The 19,144-nt window shown below is 46.7% G+C and overlaps 1 protein-coding gene across 12 annotated transcripts in view; it reads left to right on the top strand.

The window, feature by feature from the left end:
• SCML4 (Scm polycomb group protein like 4) overlaps positions 1-19,144 on the top strand; it is a 111,998-nt gene that overhangs the window by 62,155 nt on the left and 30,699 nt on the right. For 8 of the 12 annotated variants that reach the window (XR_014147879.1, XR_014147875.1, XR_014147873.1 and 5 more), the window contains 3 exons: positions 2,532-2,661; positions 4,862-5,062; positions 9,434-9,628. Coding sequence is in view for 2 of the 12 variants with exons in the window: in XM_081828756.1 (XP_081684882.1) it covers positions 2,532-2,661; positions 4,862-5,062; positions 9,434-9,628 (526 nt within the window). In the remaining 10 variants the exon portion in view is untranslated. The remainder of the gene's footprint in view (positions 1-2,531; positions 2,662-4,861; positions 5,063-9,433; positions 9,629-19,144) is intronic. The other 4 variants (XR_014147881.1, XR_014147878.1, XR_014147880.1 and 1 more) reach the window with 1 other exon arrangement.

Genomic DNA, 19,144 nt, shown 5'->3' with positions numbered 1-19,144 from the left:
ACACTATTCTACTTTCTGTTTCAATGAACTTGACTCTTCTAGGTACCTTAAATTAGTGGAATCATGCAGTATTTGTCTTTTTGTGACTGGCTTATTTCACTTAGCAAATATGTTCCAGGCTCCTCCATGTTGTAGCATGTGCCAGAATTCCCTTCCTCTTTAAGGCTGAGTAATATTCCTTCATGTATATACCGCCTTACGTCTACCCACCCACCCGTCAGTGGACGTTGGTAGCCGCGGTCTTGTGGCCGACTGTGACTAGTGCTGCTATGGGCAGAGGGCTGTACAAACACCTCTTGGAGATTCTGCCTTCAGTTCTTTTGGATGTAGACCCAGAAGTGGAATTGCCGGGTAATTCTATTTTAAATTTCTTAGGAACTGCTATACTGCACCTTTTTACATTCCTGCCAACAGCGCACAAGGGTTCTGATTTCTCCACATCCTCGCCAACACTTATTATTTTTAATTTATTTTTTTTTAAAGATTTTATTTATTTATTTATTCATGAGAGACAGAGAGAGAGAGAGAGAGAGGCAGAGGGAGAAGCAGGCTCCCCGCAGAGCAGGGAGCCCGATGCGGGACTCGATCCCAGGACCCCGGGATCATGACTTGAGCTAAAGGCAGACACTTAACCAACTGAGCCACCCAGGCGCCCTATTTGTTTTTTTTTTTTTTTTAAAGATTTTATTTATTTATTTGAGAGAGAGAGTGAGAGAGAGAAAGAGCACAAGAGGGGGGAGCGGGAGAGGGAGAAGCAGACTCCCTGCTGAGCAGGGAGCCCGATGTGGGACTCGATCCCGGGACTCCAGGATCATGACCTGAGCCGAAGGCAGTCGCTTAACCAACTGAGCCACCCAGGCGCCCCCCTATTTGTTTTTGATAGTAGCTATCCTAATGGGTGTGAGGTGATATCTCATTGTGGGGCAAAAATTACTTGATCTGACTTTTCTTCCTTGCTATGGCTAATTTTTGGCTCCCCTTTCAGACAATCCCCTTGAAAGACTTGACTTTAACTCCTGATCCCAATGCTTCCCTTCCCGTTATTTCTTGAGCTAATTCCAATCAGGTTCTCATCCCACCCTTTGCACTACCACCTCTCTTGCTGAGAAGTTGCTACATCTAAAGACCACTTCTAGTCTTCCTTGATCAGAGGTTTTGACATGGCTGACCACTCTCTCCTTCATGAAACACTTTCTCTGTTTGGCTCCCAAAAGACCACACTCTCCCAGTTTTCTTTCTACCCCACTGGATGTCCTTCCTGGTTTCTTTTGCTGGTTCCTCCTCATCTCTCCAACTCTTCACGTTGGAGTCTTGCAGGGCTCAGTGCTTGATTTTTCTCTTCTCCATCTGTACTCCTTCTGTTATTCTCTGATGAACTCACCCATTATCATGGCCTTAAATATCAACTCTATACTGATGATTCAATATAGGGGGGTGGGGTCTGCATATATATTAACAACAGAATGCACAGCCTTGCTACTCAAAGTGTGGTTCATGGACTAGCAGCATCAGCACTGCCTAGAAGCTTGTCAGAAATGCAGAATCTCAGGCCCCACCCCAGAATTCCTGAATCAGAATCTATATTTTAATAGGGCCCCCAGGTGACTGATTGCACCTTAAATTTGAAAAGCAGCGGAGCAGTGGCCTCAACCTTAACTACGTATTAGAATCATCTGAGTACCTTTTAAAACTCCTGATGCCTTGGTCCCACTCCCAAAGAATGATTTAATCGGTCTGGAGTAGAGAACAGACACAGGTCAGTGGTGAAGAGATGAAGTGACTGAACTATTCATTATTTTTTGGTGGAGAACAAGGATTAGACAATTTTCTGTCAAACGTTGGTATGGAGAGTGACTTCTTGGCATTGACACAATCAACCAACCAGTCATCCCCATCTTATTCCATAACAGCAAATTTCAGCTCCTCATCTGTGATTTCAAATGAGTCCTTCAAGGCAGCTGCTTCTCACCACCAGAGAATACACTCATGTCCACACTCGGGCTACCCTTGACAGTTTCTGCTGTAGGAAATAAACACTGAGCAGTATGGCAGCCCCTTGGAGGAACGGTTTCTGCTTTCTTTTCTAGCAGGATCCGGTGATCTTTGTGAGCTGAAAGCTCAGCAGAGATTAAGGAGGGCTTCGGAATTGGTCCCTGGGTAGCTGTCAGAAAAGCCCTGTCCATAGGATTCTAGGGATTCGAAGCCTGGGAACTGTCCCCTACCGTGCATTCTGCACTCAGAAGGCTCATAGTCTTCAACTGTTCATACCTCTTGTATTCCCACACTCACTGCCAGTCATTTCCTGGGTGGCTCCACTGTAAGGGTGGGGTGCAGAGCTGATCTCTGAATTTGACCCCAAACATGAATCTTGATCATGAGCTTGAATCTGAAGCTCAGCCCCTTAGCTGAATAATAGAAAGGTGTGGAAACATGATAGAGGAGAAATGGTTAACTGATATCCAGGAAAAATTGGGGGCAAGTGTAGAGAGCATTTCCAGATTTTCCTTGACCAAATGGGCTCTGTCTTGCAGCTCAAGTCTCGGGTTCTTATGACTCCTTTAGCCCTCTCACCTCCGCGAAGCACACCGGAGCCCGACCTCAGCTCCATCCCTCAGGATGCAGCCACCATACCCAGCTTGGCGGTCCCACAGGCTCTGACAGGTAGGTCAGCTGAATGACCTCTAAGGCTGTGATGGCCAGCCTGCCATCTAGCAGTTACTCTGTGAACTGGAGAGCTGCCACTGAGATAGCTCTAATGAAGGATTTAGTTGTTAGCTAGACAGCAGGGAGGACGACCAAATTCTCTGAGAACATTAGCTTAAGTGTCTCACAGATAGGATTACTTGAAACTTGGTTTTCAGGGCATCTCGGGTTCACCTGGTTGCCTTGGGGTGGGACTAGAAAAGATGGTTTGGTGGCCCAGTGTTTTCTTTTCAGAGCCATGTTTACTTTGCACCAGGAGTGAGCCTGCTTACCTTGAAGAGCTTCCGACCCTGTGTTTGTGCTTCCAGATCTCCTAAGGACCCTAACCTCCCTTAATCCCACCTGGTGTCTCCAATCCAATCAGAGTAGAATTCAGTCCAGTCTTTCTTACGGGGTGTCCACCAACAAACATTTCTATCATCAGAGTACCAGCAGTAGGATGGCATTGCTCTCTCTCTCTCTCTCTCTCTCTCACACACACACACACACACACATACACTGTCCCCCTCTTCACAAGCCACCCCTACTCCCATCCCACTTGAATCCCTTCACTTTCCCTCCCATTGCTCTTAGGTAAAAACCAAACTTGTTTATGTGGCCAACAGAGCCCTGCAGTTCATTGCTCTCCTCTCAGTCCCTAGAGCCCCCCATAGCATTTCAACATATTGCCTTCCCTCTATCTGGAATGATCTCCTCTCTGGTCACCCTTCTCGTCCCTTGCATCTCAGTTCAGGCATACTTTGCTCCAGAAGGCCTTCCCTGACTTCCCTGCCAGGGTCCTCAGGATCGGCCCTCCTAGCACCTCCCCAGTGTGACTTGAAGTGGCAGTCCGACCTGGCTTCCTCTAGTGCTCTGAGTAGCTCCGCCTTCCCAGTGGGGCCCCAAGCTCTGTGAAGCCAGGGATCGCGCGAATCTGTAGAGCCTACCTAGCACAGTGCCCGGCATGAAGGTCTCTTACTGATTAGATTTCCTTAATCATCTGGGATGAGTACAAGAGAAGGCAGCCTGGTGGAGTGGAAAGAGCACAGACTCTGACAGCAGAAAGACTTGAGTCCAAATCCCTGTTGCACCCCTAAATACCCTTTAGACTTTAGAGCAGCCATCCAACTGTTAAGCCTCATTTCTTCATTAGTTTCTTCATTAGTGAAGGAAGTAATCATATCCCACTCCCAGGCTTGTCTTGAGAGTCAAACAAGAGAAAATACAGGAAGTGCCTGGAATAGAGTAGGGGCTCAATAAAAACTAACTTTCTTCACCTTTGTTGTTACTGTTTAATCCTTCCCATATCCTACTGGTCTCTTCTTCAAGTCCCTTTTGAACGCTCCTTTGCCCTAGTGACCCCCAAGGTAAGATCCTCATAACCTGGGATGGGGGGGATAGATGAGGAGTCGTTGCCATAGGGAAGAAAATGTGACACCTACCATTAATATTTATTTTTGTCTCATCCTTTAAAATTTCCTATTTCTTGATTATGTTTTAAAATGCATGCAATATATTAAAACAGTCAATAATGTATATATTTATGTATATAAATAAATAAACACATTTTGGGACATGTGCTCAAATATACCGATGGGGTGTGTGACTTTAAAAGTGTGAGGACCATTGGTTGGGCTCACCTAAATGGGCAGCTGAGTACTTAATATCTCTGAGATTATAAATAACACTCTCTTTAGAAATTCATTGAGTAGGTAGTGTTTGGTGTAATCAGCATCATCTTAATTTTTTTATTCACTGAAAATTAACAAAAAAAAAATTGGCAAACATTATGTGTAGCTTAACAGCTCCTTTGGAGGAGGAGGGAAGATTTTGTATGTGTACATGCCCAGTATGGAAATACATTTATACACATGGTCCACATGGACCTCCATAATTGTCTGCAATTCCGATTTGACTACATCTGAGGGGACCCACCTGTCTATCTGTTTCCAACCAAGGGTTCTCTTGAGAGCGAGCCCTGGAAGTTGGGAGTGATGGGCTCTTTTGCCTCTTGTACTTTTCAAGTTGGGAGGAATCAGTCCCACCTTTGTTTGTTTCAGCTTTCTCAAGGTGAGGGCCAAGGGGGCATGGCTGAGCCTCCCCATCCCGCACACACAGGAACAGCCCGCTGGTCTGATGTGACCGATGCTGAGGGCTTTGTGGGTCTTTGTTTCCACAGTCTGCCTGTACGTCAACAAGCAAGCCAACACAGGGCCGTACCTGGAGAGGAGGAAGCTGCAGCAGCTCCCCGAGCGCTTTGGGCCTGAGAGGCCATCGGCGGTCTTGCAGCAAGCCGTACAAGCGTGCATCGACTGTGCCCACCAGCAGAAGCTGGTCTTCTCCCTGGTCAAACAGGGCTATGGTGGCGAGATGGTGTCAGGTAAGGCCCTGGGGCAGGTTGTATGAGGAGGGCATGGGTGTCTCTCTGAAGAAGAAAGAAGCCATAATCAGGCTTGGCGGGACTGTGGTTGTAGCCAGAGTCTGTCTTCCATCTGCTGATCTCCAGGGGCTTTAAATGAGCCTGTGTGCTGGAGGCCTTTCTCTGGGCTTGAGGAGAAAAGGCTTCCGGACCCGGACAAGAAGACAACATCTGAATCCTCTTTCACTACCCCCCACTTCCAGCTCATCAGTAAATCCTATTGCTCTAACTTTAAAATATATTCAGAATCCAGCCACATTTCACCACTCACAGCAACCACTCTGGTTCTTTAAAAGTCGAAGTCAGATCATGCCCCTCCTCTGCCCTACACCCTCAGTGGTTCTCATGTCACTCCAAGAGAAAGCCCATGTCCTTAGGAGGACCCAGAGGTCCTAAGTGACCTGGCTCCAGCTATCTCTTTGATCTCCTGGTCACTCCTCTTGAGTCCCCACTCTGCTGCAGCTATGGTGACCTCCTTGCTGTTCCCTCCGAACCACACCCTGCCTCAGGGTCTTTGTACCTGCTCTTCTGTCTGGAATGCTCTTACCCCAGCTATCCAAGTGTGACTTGCTCCTCGACTTTCTTCAGGTTTCTACTCAAATGGCGCCTTATCCAAGAGCCTTATTCTGACCACTCTGTCTAAAATATCATCCCTTGTCACCATCTATTCTCCTGTACTCTGCCTCATTCTTTCTTCATGGCACCATGAGCAGTGGGGAAGCTCATGGTCCCAAGGACCTCTCAAGGGCTGGGCTGTTGTCTTTTTTAAAAGATGCTTCAGGGTCAGTCCCTTCTCCCGTTGTCACCGTCCTCCAGTTTCAGCCCTGCCCCAGCAGCTTCCAGTGGGAGTGGCAGCATCATCCCAAGTGAGAGGCAGAGTTGGGAGCTCTGCCCCCTTCAAATGTTTGCCTGCAGAGGTTCTTTCCACCCTCCCCGAGGCTCTCTACACAATTGTTGTCACCACCTGCCCTTAAGCCCTGGAGCACCAGGTCTTTGCAAGATGTCTTAATTCCAAGGGGACAGACTGGTGTCTTCTTTGGCCCAGTATCAAGGGCATGGCCTCCATATTACCAGGGAATAGGGGGAAGATTCCCCAGCAATGGGGGTGGTACAGATGAATGACCCTGCCTGCTGTCTAAGAGAGGGGACCGGAGGGGGGCCTCTAATGTCGCTGGGCATTTTATTTAACCCTCAATCCACAGGGCTTGGGGTGGGGAGGTTGTCCAACACAGCTTCCCCAGCTGTGATTGGTTCTGCCCACCTTCTGGAGCTCCCTCTGAGCAGGAAGCTGGGTCTGACTGGCTGGTAACTGATTAAAATAGAACTTGGCAAGGTCCAGGTGCGTGTGTCTGACCCAGGGTGACTTTTAAGAAACTTTAGCAGAAGCAGAGATGGGAGGAAGAAGTACTGCACCAAGAGAGGCCAGGAGGAGAGTCTTGTTGTCAGCCTTCTGAGAGCCCGCTGGCCATTCTTCCCCCGATTTTTGTCTGAGAGCCAGGTTCTCAAACCTGGGCTGCCCTCTGAGGTTGAAGGCCTTGTCCTTTTCCTTGCTGAGTAGCAGGGCTCAAGACACTGACATGGTGCTAAGAGAAAGCTCTTCCTGTACTGTGTGCCCACGTTCTTGAGCTAATCCCATCTGAGTTTTTTGTGTTCCCTCTCCCTAAGCTGGGAGAGCCAACCCCATTTTCCCTGCTCTCTTGCTCCGCGTTTCAGTGGCCTCAGGGCCTTGGCACTGGGAGCAGGTTTTGCAGTGCCTGGCACCAACACAAGCCTGGGCAGAGCCCTGCTGCCAACTTTCCCTTGGCTGAGGGATTCCCAGAGCTGAGCCCTTGGTCTTAGTGTCTTGGAGAATGCAGTAGCACTGGGGGACTCCTCATGCTGCCTCCTTGAGGTCACAAAGTGCCAAGGTGGTCTTTCACATTACTGATGGTGATATGGAAGCTCAGCGAGGCTGTGATAGCTAGCACGAAGCTAGCACCAAGCTCAGGGGGGCACTCCAGGAGAAATAGTTAGACTCCCCCACTCTGTACTTAGAACCTAATCCTTAGGGCACTGCTTTCTCAACGTTCCCATGGCACAATACAGAAAACGGTGACGTTGGTGCTGGCGGAGTGGGCTAAAGGAACCAGACTGTCATGGGTGGGCCCAGGGCCACCCCGAAGGCTAAAGGAGCAGTATTGCAGTACCCCATAACCCTCAGGCTCTGCCTGAGCCACACTATCCCAGAGGGGTAGACCTTATGGTGTCACAGATGCCACGTCTGCTTCTAGGAGGTGGCCCTTGCAGGCACCTCTGGGAGTGTATGCACACTGATCTATGGGGCAGACCCGATGACCCAGACTCTACTGCTATGGGTGCGGTTTCCATCACACTAGGTCTTCTAAAATACCGGAGGCCAACAGCAATGCTCACACTAAGAGGGAATTTCCAGAGTGTCTGAGTGGCTATGATAAACCCCTTAGTGAGCACGTGGGCAGCTCTTTGCCGGCTCTCCCGAACAGAGTCACCCGCAGTATTAACGTGACAGGTAAGTGCCACTTAGAAGCCACGTGAGCCAGAAAAACTGCTCTGTGCCCTCTTCTCAATTTCCTCCTCTGTAACATGGGGTAATAACCTCTTGTCTACTGTCCTCACCAGATAGTTAGGCGGCCTGAATGAGGTGATGGATATGAATGCTCTTGTCAAACTATAAAGAGCTATATACACACACAAAAATGGATTCTTTTGATTTCTAATTAAAATATTTTGTTTTGTTTTAGTTCTAAAATCAAAACTAGCTCTGGTATTGCCCCTGCCCCAGCCCCTGCCATGTGCCTGCCTTTGGGAGATAAAACATGAGAAACAGGGCTGCCCTCTAGGTGTTGACAATGAGTAGCTGAGGCCTAGCTGGGAGCAAAATATCCTTTTAGGGTCTGCTCCTGTGTTCCTCACAGTGGAGCTGGTATGCAAGCTTCATGGGGTGAGAGAGGCTGTGAGGACAATTACAGAAAGGAACATGCTGGAAGAAACATGTTTCTTCTAAGTTCTGGTAATGCTGTAGAAATCAAATTTCATCTAGAATCACTATGGAGAGATTATTGTTCTTTTTAAAGCTTCCTCCCCAGAAGAGTAGAAAGAACCCTGAGTTCTGTGATGCTGGATTAGAGCTAGAGACCTCAGCATGAACTCAGGTTTATTTGGATATCTCTATCTAGATCTAGACCTACCTATCAATCTATTGATTGACCTAGCTCTATCCATCTCTCTCTCTCTCTCTCTCTCTCTATATATATATGTATAGATATAGACAGAAGGATAGAGACATAATCTTAATAGGATTGTATACATGCACATCTTTCTTAGCTCTCTCCACTGAAAAGATCCAGAGCTACTGACACCCCAGTAGCAATGAGCATATCCAGTGCCCAAATCCTGGTTTCTAAATATCATTCTTTAGTAACAAGGAACCGGGGCTGTTGGAGAAAAAGCTGATTTTAGGGCAGGGCAGGGAAAATATAAGATGAATCTGAAACATATTGAAGCTTCAGTAACCAAAAAGTTGCTAAAAAAAAAAAAATGGAGGCATGTCATAGGGACACAGGACACTGAAAGTCCCAGAGACAAAAGATGGAACAATTTGAACAACAAAATAAATAACATAATATTAGATAACCCACAGTACAAAATAAATATATTGTGTCTATACTGATATTAATAAATGAAGGGAGGAAGGAAGGAAGGAGAACGGACAATTCTTTCTTATAGAAGAATTCCAAATGATACAGAGACTCTCCCCTCCTCAGGAGGTAGAGCTTAATCCCTCCACCGCCCTTGAGTGTGGGCACGACCTTTTGACCTATTTCCAAGGAATGGAATATGGAGAGTACAGTGGAGAAATGCAGCAAACCCCATGTGGCCAGGTGATGAAGGCTGACATCCCAGTGTTGTCATGCGGACATCACGTACCCCTGATCTGATGTGATGAGAGGGGCACTTCACTTCTTCCCCCAAAACCTTAACCCCAGTCAGATCATGAGAAAAACATCAGACAAACCCAAACTGAGGGACATTTTACAAAATACCTGACCGGTACTCTTCAAAACTGTCAAGGTTATGCGAAACAAGGGAAGACCGGGAACCAGTCCCAAGCCAGAGGAGACTAAGGCAACTAAACCCGGGGTGGGCTCCTGATGAGATCCTGGAACACAAACAGGGCATTGAGCGGAGAAACAGGTGAAATCCGAATAAAGCTTAGTTAAAAACAAAGCACAGCTGGACAAACGAAAACCTCCTCCCACGGACCTGTGGCTTTGCTGTGCCCCACTCTGAGTTGCTCGCTCTGTGGCTTTCCAGTCTCGGCGTCCTTTGATGGGAAACAGCACCTGCGGAGCCTGCCTGTGGTGAACAGCGTCGGCTACGTCCTCCGCTTCCTCGCCAAGCTGTGCCGAAGCCTCCTGTGTGATGACCTCTTCAGCCACCAGCCCTTCCCTAGGGGCTCCGGTGGCTCTGAGGAAGCCCAGGACAAGAAGGAAGGCAGGATGGAGTCAGGTAGGCTCTGTCCGTCTGTCTTCCCTGTGCCTGAGGTGGTCCCAGGTGTTCCTGCCCTCCTGGGAGCTCCCGAGGGTTCTCCTGCTGGAGGCTCCCAGGCTGCCTCTCTGCCAGTCCCCACCCCAGCAGAGGTCAGGAACGGCCAGAACTGAGGGTACCTAGACAGTCTCCACCCAGGCTGCAGTGGCAAGAGATTGCTCCAGCTACTGAGAGCTGATGTTAGAGTTTTAGGCTTATGTTACTGGAATTTAGACAATGAGGCCACATCACATATAATGAATTACTTTCTTCACTCTCCTCTAATTTAGACTCTTGGGCACTTATCTATCATTGTTGAGTCATTGAAAGACTATGACACTAAGAAACTAAGACATCCTGAAGAAACTAGGGCTAAGAAATGGATTATGTTCATCTATGCCTGGGGGCCTCAGATACCCACCCGTGTCAATAAACAGAGTGTCTATTGCTACAGGGATTTGACCAGGCCATGAATCAAATATGTTTTTCAATAAGAGTTAGTGTTTCTCTCTCATCACAGGATGAAAAGTGATCCCAGGGCTGAGTGCCTTTTGTTGCAGAGTAGTTCAGCATAGGAAAGCTGGTGGGAAGGTCAGTAAGGGCATATAGGGCCACATGTTGTGTGCTCAAGGGCTAGGTACCTCCACTTAGCAGCCCTGAGTTATGGAAATCCATAAAAAGTTAACATGACTCTAGGCTCTGGATTCCAGGTCCCCAAGAATGACCAGAAATGTTGCCTTTTTTCTTTCTCTGGAAGCAGTATTGTTGATATATAAAGAACACATAGCCAGTGAAACTGGAATCAAGTCATTATGTCATTCTACAAACATTTGCTGAACACTCTTCTATTCCAAGCACCATGTGACATCTTGTGTTGTCATAAGACAGATACATGAGCTTGGGAAAATTTTTGAGGTATTGAGTGACCACTACAGATAATGAAAAATGAATACATTTGCAGGTATGTGCTCACAGATAGGCTTAGAGTCTTCAACAAAAAGATGTTTATAGTAAGAGTGGCTATATTTTAAACTTAAGAGGACAGCAGGGAAGGATAAATCTAGATTCTTAGCATAAATTTTTTTTTAGATACTGTCAAGAACCCTGTTTATAATTTTACATTAATCTCCCTGAGACCTGGGAATCAGGAAGAAATTTGGCCTTCACAATGAAAGCTATCTAATTAAATATGGTCTATGTGAGCAGATCCTATATACATTTGTGGTTTTTGTTTTTGTTTTGTTTCGTTTGTTTGTTTTTGATGTCTCTATATGTGCAAGCTTGGGAAAATCTTTTCTTATCTCTGGACCTCCATTTCCTAAATGAGGTGTTGGGGTTGCTTATGCACAGTGCTCCTTCTGGTTCTGACAGTATGAATAAGCCTTAGCTGACTCAGGAACATATCCTAAAGCTAACGAATCTTCTAGTGAATCTTGCAACGAGAATAGCAGAATGGTCTGATTTCACTTTGCAATCCACTGAATCACCGTTACATTGAACAAGCAATGACCCATAGGATATAATCATAAAGCCACATAATTCATGTCTCCCATTCTTCTTTAAATATATCCTGTGGGACCACTTCATTCCTATCCATGGATGAAATTTTGGACAAATCTTGTGACTTTTCTTGTTCCTTTCAGGTAACAAAACATTCTCTAGTCAATAATTAATATATCTGGGTCAGTGTAATAATCAAACTTTAAATTTCAATCAAAGATGTAACTTCTCCCCATTCCCAGTTCAGACCTGCTTCAGGCCAGTTGGCTTCTCTCCACCTCACACCTAACCTTGTGTTTTTGCCCCCCTCCCATATCTAGCTAATAATGATTTCGAATCCTTCATGACCAGAGTAAGAGGACAGGAGAGGCAAGAGGTAGGAGAGTTTTTACCTGACTAATCCTGCTGTGAGTTGGCATCATACTCCCAAGTCCTGGTGGGTGTTTAAAGCTGATTCTTCATCTTAAGGGCTCTTACATGGGCACTTTGGTGACTCTGCCATCTCTCACCTGCACTTTCCCTGACATGGACAAATATAATTCTTCTCTAGCTGGTTACCTGGTCACTTCCTTCCACAGCCCCAAGTCTGCAGGTAGATCTCTAGCTTCTTTCTGCAGAGGCCCCCTTGTGCCACCAGACAGTCCCACAGAAAGAATCTAAGATGATCTTACTTTTTTTTAGAGAGTGGGGAGGGAGGAGGAGAGGGGCAGAGGGAGAGGGAGAGAGAGAATCCCAAGCAGGCTTTTCACGGGGCTCAATCTTACAACCCTGAAATCATGACCTGAGCTGAAATCAAGAGTCAGATGCTTAACCAACTGAGCTATCCAGGTGCCCCAAAGATCTTACTTTAGCTCTCTCTTCTGATGGCCCACATCTGGTCCCTGACAAACACTACACATCCTTTGCCCAAACAAATTCTGCGCATGCAGCTGAACCTTGCAGTCACCTCTCTTTTGTTCTGCCATCAGAGTAGTCAGACTTTTAGATTTCCCATGGGAATCAAACAGTAATCCACTGGGTCTCTCAAGCTCCGGGGACAGATATCAAGCTAGTTACATGGCCACATTGAAGCCCTTCGTAATACACTAGACAATTCTCTCCATAATTCATCTTCTAGTCAACCTGTTTCTCAACCTCTACATTCCTTTTGCAGGCTGGATGTAGGTGGTCACCTATAGGTATAAAACTGGCTTTCCACCGTCTTTTTTTTTTTTTTTTTTTGCAAGATGTGCATACTTTACCTTGGGGTGTCTGTTGTCTTGCAGCCTCAACGAAAACTGAAACTAAAATTGTTTCATTTTAACATTCTGTCCCAGGAACCCCCCTTCAGCTTTCCTTAAGTGATTACTGAGGAAACTCTTGCCTTGGTTTCCACCGTATTCTCTCCCAAGCTCACCATGCTGGAGGAAGTTCCAGAGTTTTCCCTGGAGCAATGTCGCTGCCTCACTTCTTCCCTTGACTAGGACAGTTATTTCTAGCCAAAAGGTGCTTTCCTTCCTAGCTGGCCTTGCTTTGGAAGCAATGACTCGAATTGTCTTCATGAGCCCTTCCCTAGCCCATGGCTGATTTGAAAAAATGAATTGCTCCCAATCAACCAACCTTGTGGACATTGTTTCTCATGCCCCAGGTGTTGCAGAACTGAGTTCAGTGCATCTCATGTGTCTGGGAGCCTCAGGGAAAGTAGAAGCAGCAGCTATGTCACTGTAGGCTCTAAGTGGCCCCCTTGCCACATATCTTTTCCACCAATCTGCCATGGAGCCTAAGATGACACCAGTAGAGAGTTTGCCTTTAGATTAAGACATCGCCTCTTTAGGATTGCCTTGTCAAATTTCCCTTAAAAGGTCACACATCAAATTATTATCACTTCAAATGAAGACTTAGTTTATCCTGCCCCCTATTGTGGCAAGGAGGGCACATATAAAAGGGAAAGGATGGAGGCCTTGGTTGATTTTAGGCTCCAGATCCCTCCATAGGACCACATCGTTCCTAAACACGACTGCACAGTCTTGAGCTCATTTGAACCAGGTGGTTCTCTGCCCAAGTGCTGTTCAGTTAGAGCTGTAACCGATCAGGCTTGGTGCCACACAGTTGCAGGGTTTGTCAATGTTCATTAGAGCATTTCCAGAAGACATTTAATCAGACGATAAGAAAAGGAAAAACCATGACACATAAGGAACTATCAAAGAAACAAGGTTTGTGGCCAAAAAATGGATGATTTGGGCATCATTTTCTGAAAATGGACATCATTTTCTGATCTAGTGGGTCATACAGATTTGTTCTCGGTGGTTCTGGTGGTAGATTTAATTAAACCTAAGGTCTTGCCACTCAAACTCTGGTCAGGAGCAACCTCATCACCTGAGAAAGGCAAAAGCTCAGAGGCCCTCCCACACTCTTTAACAAGAGATCCCAGGTGTTTTGAAGACACATTATAGTTTGAGAAGCGTGGATTTAAGGACTACTGTCCCAGGTAGAGAACTTGGCAGCTGAAGAACCAGGTGGAACTCTTACAAGATAGCTCCCTTAGGAGTCAGGTGGGGTTGTATTCGTAAGGAACTTTGAAAAGTCAAAGCTACAGAAGTAGAAGGGACTGCTTGAATGGTAGTGACCTCCTCGTTACTGGTGACAAATGTAGATGCCCACTTGTTAGGGCCATGAGGGGGGACGTCGGTAACCCAGAAGAGAAGTAGGAGCAAGATGTCACAGCTGGAGGTGGCAGCGGCTAGCTTTGGGCAGCAGGTGTCCCAGGAGCCCCAGTGAGGGGCCCCCCAGAGGTGAAAGTGAGGCTACCAAGATAGAGCAGGTCACATTGGAACAGAGAGAGGACATCTTCCACATCCCTTCCTCAGAGCTTTCAGATAGAAACTTTCTTCTGTGATGTTTGTCCTATGTCTGGGGAAAACCAGACTACCTACTCGGCTGCCTGAATCCCATCTGGAAGGTAAAGTTCTTGGCTTGAAATCAGAAACTTCGGTCATTCCCCTTTAGTTCTATTACCTGACAGCCACACGTGGTGTGTGCTTTAGGAGAATGGAGGCAGAAACGTGGATTTGATAACATTTGCGCTTCTGTCAGAAACCACGGGATGATCACAGGGAAATTTTACCTTACCTTTGAATATTGAAAAGAAAAGCCCTCAATTATAAATAAACATTCGCCAGTGTTCTCCAAACTTAAATGTGCTCAGGAACCACCTGGCATCTTGTTAAAGTGCAGATTCTAGCCTCAGTGGGGCTGGCGTGGGGCCCGAGAGTTTGCGTATCTAACAGGTGCGCAGATGGATTGGTGCTGCTGCTGGTCGGCGACCACACTTTGAATGATAAAGCGTGGGCTGGCACAGTCCTCACCTGGGGAAATGTATCATTTATTCAGGTTTTCAGTAAAATAAGTCTATTTGCACTAGGACAATGTGCCGTCCCCCCCCCCGCCCCCGTATTAAGTGTTGCCACCGAAGATGATCCAATGCCCATGGAGAGCAGAGGGGTGGAGGGATCAGGCAAGGTGGCAGGTGTGCAAATCCAGGTGAGAAAGAGGAGGTTTGCTGCACTGGTGAGAAGGGTGAAAGAAAGCCAAGAACGACGACAGGCAAAGTCCCCAGTGTGGCCTGGCCACCTTCCATAGCAGGGTCCCTGCCGTCTTTTAGGCTTCCCTGAATCCCGAGACGTCCATCTGTTCTCCCAGACCCATGTTTACACATCCTCAGTGGCACTTAATTTTGCATTATAGTGCAAGAATCTGGACCAGATCTCATCTCCCTGCTGGATAGATTTGGGGAGCAGAGCCTGAGATGTAACGAATCTGTAGCAAATATTTATGGCTTGAATTCTATGCAACACAACAGAACAAATTGTCTGCTCACCAAGAGTAGGGGAGATCTCTGGAAACCACAAATGTGATAGCTGAACTCTTCTGCAAGATCTAATTTAGTGATTGGTTTCCTGCCCTTTGAAGTTTTAACACGATGGGAACAAACTGTTTACTTTTTCTCCAGTAGCTTTTTCGATACACAGATGGTAGGGGTGGGAGATGAGGAAGGACTTTTGTTTTTGAAGCTTGATGTTTTCGTCCTTGGCTGGTGGTCTTTGAGCCAGGCACCAGGAACCCAGTGGCGGAACAGACATTCACAGTTTCTGCCTGGATTTTGCTAAATGCTAAGTGCTCCATTATGGTTAAGCCCATGTACCCAGCCTTTAGAGATCAAGTCGGCTTCCTTGTTGAACTGCAAATTTATCTAATATGATAGCTCTATGGAGAATGACTGTACAGGGAATATCTATCTTTCTGAAAGATTGTTTATTTCCTTTTTTTTTTAAGATTTTATTTATTTGACAGAGAGAGAGACAGTGAGAGAGGGAACACAAGCAGGGGGAGTGGGAGAGGGAGAAGCAGGCTTCCCACCGAGCAGAGTCTGATGTGGGGCTCGATCCCAGGACCCTGGGATCATGACTGAGCCACCCAGGCACCCCAGATTGTTTGTTTCTAAAAGGAAAGAGAGTTTATCAAGTGCCATGAGTTATTTGACATAGAAACATCCATTTAGTCAGCAAACATTTAGTGAGCTTTCCCATTTGGGATGCACTGAAACCCGCAAATTCAAGGCTACTTGTTCAGAGCCACAGAGAAAGGCCACAGTGGGGAGGAGACTGAACCCAGGTCTTCTCTTCCCTGACCCTTTGCTTCCCTCCCAAGCCAGTTGCCGGTAGGATCCTATTACCCCTATTACCCCACACTTGCTCAGGAGGGTGTACATCCTGTGCCTCCCCCCCCCCCCCGGCTCAGAAGCCCGACTGTACTCAATGGATGCTCATAAATGGCTTGTGGTACACCTGTGTCATTTCGTCTCACAAAGATGTAAAAGAACAAAACAAACCCCAACCACCATTTAGCAAAATCCAGGCAGAAACTGTACTCCAATTATATCAATTCTCTTTTCTCCTTCAGGGTTTCCTATCTTGGCCCCAAGGAGAGTTTCATCCTTGTCCCTGGGCTCTGGGTACATCCCTGCAGGGTTATATCCACAGGACAGACAGAGCCCATCACTCCAGACATCAAGAGAGCTCTCTCATTTTTACAAAACCCACACAGAGTGGCCTGCTCCACCAGACATTAGGCATAGTTTGACCTGGTATCTTATTTTAAAGATTTATTCATTTATTTGGAGGGCCGGGGCAGAAGGAGAGGGAGAGAATCTCAAGCAGGCTCTTCACTGAGCCTGGAGCCCGATGCGGGGCTCGATCTCATGACCCTGAAATCATGACCTGAGCCAAAATCAAGAGTCAGACACTTAACCAACTGAGCCACCTGGGCACCCCTCAACGTAGTATTTTAAATAATATGTGGAATGATGGAGGCAAAAACCAAAACCAAACAAACAAAAAAACCCCACAACAACGAAGGAAGGTGCGTTACACCAGATTCCCTTGTAGCTGCTTGTCTCCCAGTGCAGGTCAATGATTGGAGTATCTCAGAGCTATGTTCGCCCTGTCACAGCCAGAGGCCATGTGAACAAAATGCGCTGTTCTGTTAGGCTTGAAAGAGAGTCATTTGGGAGGAGAACAAAGTATCAATACCAAGCTCAGGTGTTAAGAATCCTCTGAGAGGGGCGCCTGGGTGGCTCAGTTGTTAAGTGTCTGCCTTCGGCTCAGGTCATGATCCCAGGACCCTGGGATCCAGCCCCACACTAGGCTCCCTGCTCAGCTGGAAGCCTGCTTCTCCCTCTCCCACTCCCCCTGCTTGTGTTCCCTCTCTCGCTGTGTCTCTCTCTCTATCAAATAAATGAATAAAAAATATATATATAAAAAAGAATCCTCTGAGAAAGTTTTAATGGAAAAGTTCAAAGAGGAGTGTCTACCAGGTCTGCAGCAAATACAAAGGCCTTCCTGTATTTTCAGACAGCTAGGTCCAGGGGAAGCCCAGCTAGTGTTCCTATAGCATAAGATGGGGAGTATTTGCCAGGGTACGACTCCTAATCTTAGTTCTGCCCCTGGGCGTCAATATTTCATTCAGGAAAATTTATTTATTGTGTTTCCAATTATATCATTCATTAAATTATAATATCTGTACATATTTTAAAACACTGAGCTAGGTAGGGCGCCTGGCTGGCTCAGTCAGTAAAGTGTGCAACTCTTGATCTCAGAGTTGTAAGTCTGAGCCCCATGTGGGGTGTTGAGATTACTTAAAAAAATAAAATCTTAAAAAATTGAGCTAAAGGGGAAAAATATAACCTCATGAAAAAGGCCTGAGTTTTGTGGAGTTTAAAATTGATTTTTTCAATGTTCAGTAATTTGCTGAACCTCTTTGCAGTGCAAGGCTTATGTTTATGTTCTCTTTTGAGTCCTGTAGATACTGAGGAAGCACAAGGTAAGTATTCAACAATTCTTGTTAAATGCATCAATGTTCCAGTTAAGTCGTTATATAACACTCTGAGATAAACTTCATGAACTGTCTCCTATTACTGGGTAGTGTCTGGGTCTCATACATAAGCAGTAAACTGTTTGCTGAAAAAAATCCCATAAACTTTCTGGCAGAGAGCTGAACAGGTATTCTATGGCAGATACAACCTAGCTGTGACTGAATTAATCATTGTAATTTCCAAACTGACATGTGGAGTCAAGAGAAATGAAGCAAATGCCCTTTTCCCATCTGTATCAGTTATCTATTGCTGTGTGACAAATTACCCCAAAACTTAGTGGCTTAAAATAACGTTTATTATCTCAGTTTCTGTGAATCAAGAGTTCAGGTGCAGCTTAACTGGGTCCCCTGGCTCTAGGTCTCAAACCAGGCTCTCGAAGCTCAACTAGGAAAGGATCCACTTCCTAGCTTATTCATGTGGTTGCTGGTTTCCCATGAGCTGTTGGTTTCTTGCCATACGGGCCTCTCCACAGAGCATCTCACAACATGGCAGCTTGCTTTCCTAGCATTAGGAATACTGGAAAGTATCATGAGCCACCCTGAAAGTCAGGATGTCCATTTAGAACCAAACTTACAAGGTGTCCTCTATTCTGGTCACTCCAACATTTTCCTGATTGAGGACCACTTTTAATTTCCCTGAAGTTCTAGAAAGACCAAAAAGAGTGGGGCTGTTGAGGAAACAGAGCATGGCTGCAGAAGGAGCCCCCTACCTTCGCCCTCCCCCACCTGTTAGGAGTTGCCATAAGAACTTGGAGTAGAGGCATGGCAAAGCTGAAAGACCATATGGAAAGTGTTCTGGAACCAGCTCTCCTCTTGAGACCTGAAGGGCATTCATTATCCCAAATGGCTGACTTTGGGCAAAATTGCATTTGGGCAAAATTTCCACAGAAGGAAATCAACCCGTAGACTTAGAACAAAGTCTTAGGCAAACCAGAAACATTTGAGAGGACTGCCGAAGTTCAGGTGTCAGGCATTAAAATTATGGCTGGTTTCTGTGCATCTCATTAGGGGAGAAAATATATAAATGTACTTAAATGGACCAGAGGGGAGTCATAAGGTTGATTCTGAGGGCTGAGTGATCTGAACTTGGAGACAAGCTTAAAGGGAAAAATCTATACTGGCCAGAGACCAAGTTAATGGAAAATTTAATTGAAGCGAATGAAATGCTAAGCCTCATAGGTGGTGTGGCCTGGTGCCCTTTGAACCGGGAAGGCTGGGACCGGAGGCCACAGAGGGCCCTGAGGGAAAACGTGATGAGCTTATCTGAGCAAGACCCAGGGCGGGACTGAGCCTGAGCAAAGAAAGTCCGCAAACCTCCACTAGAGCCTCAGGGAGAGGCAGCCTGGAGGGCAGAGAGGAAATCTGCTGATTTCTGCCACTGCGAAGTCCTTAGAGGGTCTCTGCCTCCCGCCACGGCACTGAGCACGTGCTGGGCACCCGGGTGCCGGAGAGGAGCAGGAGTGTGGGCGGGAGGCCGCCACCCAAGGTAGGAAACAATGGCCCCTCAGCAGGGGAAGGGCAGCCCCCCTGGGGACCTGCTATTGTTTGCCAGGGTCTCCTCCCTCCTGCCCCTTCTGCGCTCTGCTTCCC

This window comes from Leptonychotes weddellii, chromosome 8 (genome assembly GCF_054177405.1).
Source record: "Leptonychotes weddellii isolate Sample4059 chromosome 8, ASM5417740v2, whole genome shotgun sequence".
NCBI lineage: Eukaryota > Metazoa > Chordata > Mammalia > Carnivora > Phocidae > Leptonychotes > Leptonychotes weddellii.
This window is presented reverse-complemented; position numbering and strand designations above follow the sequence as displayed.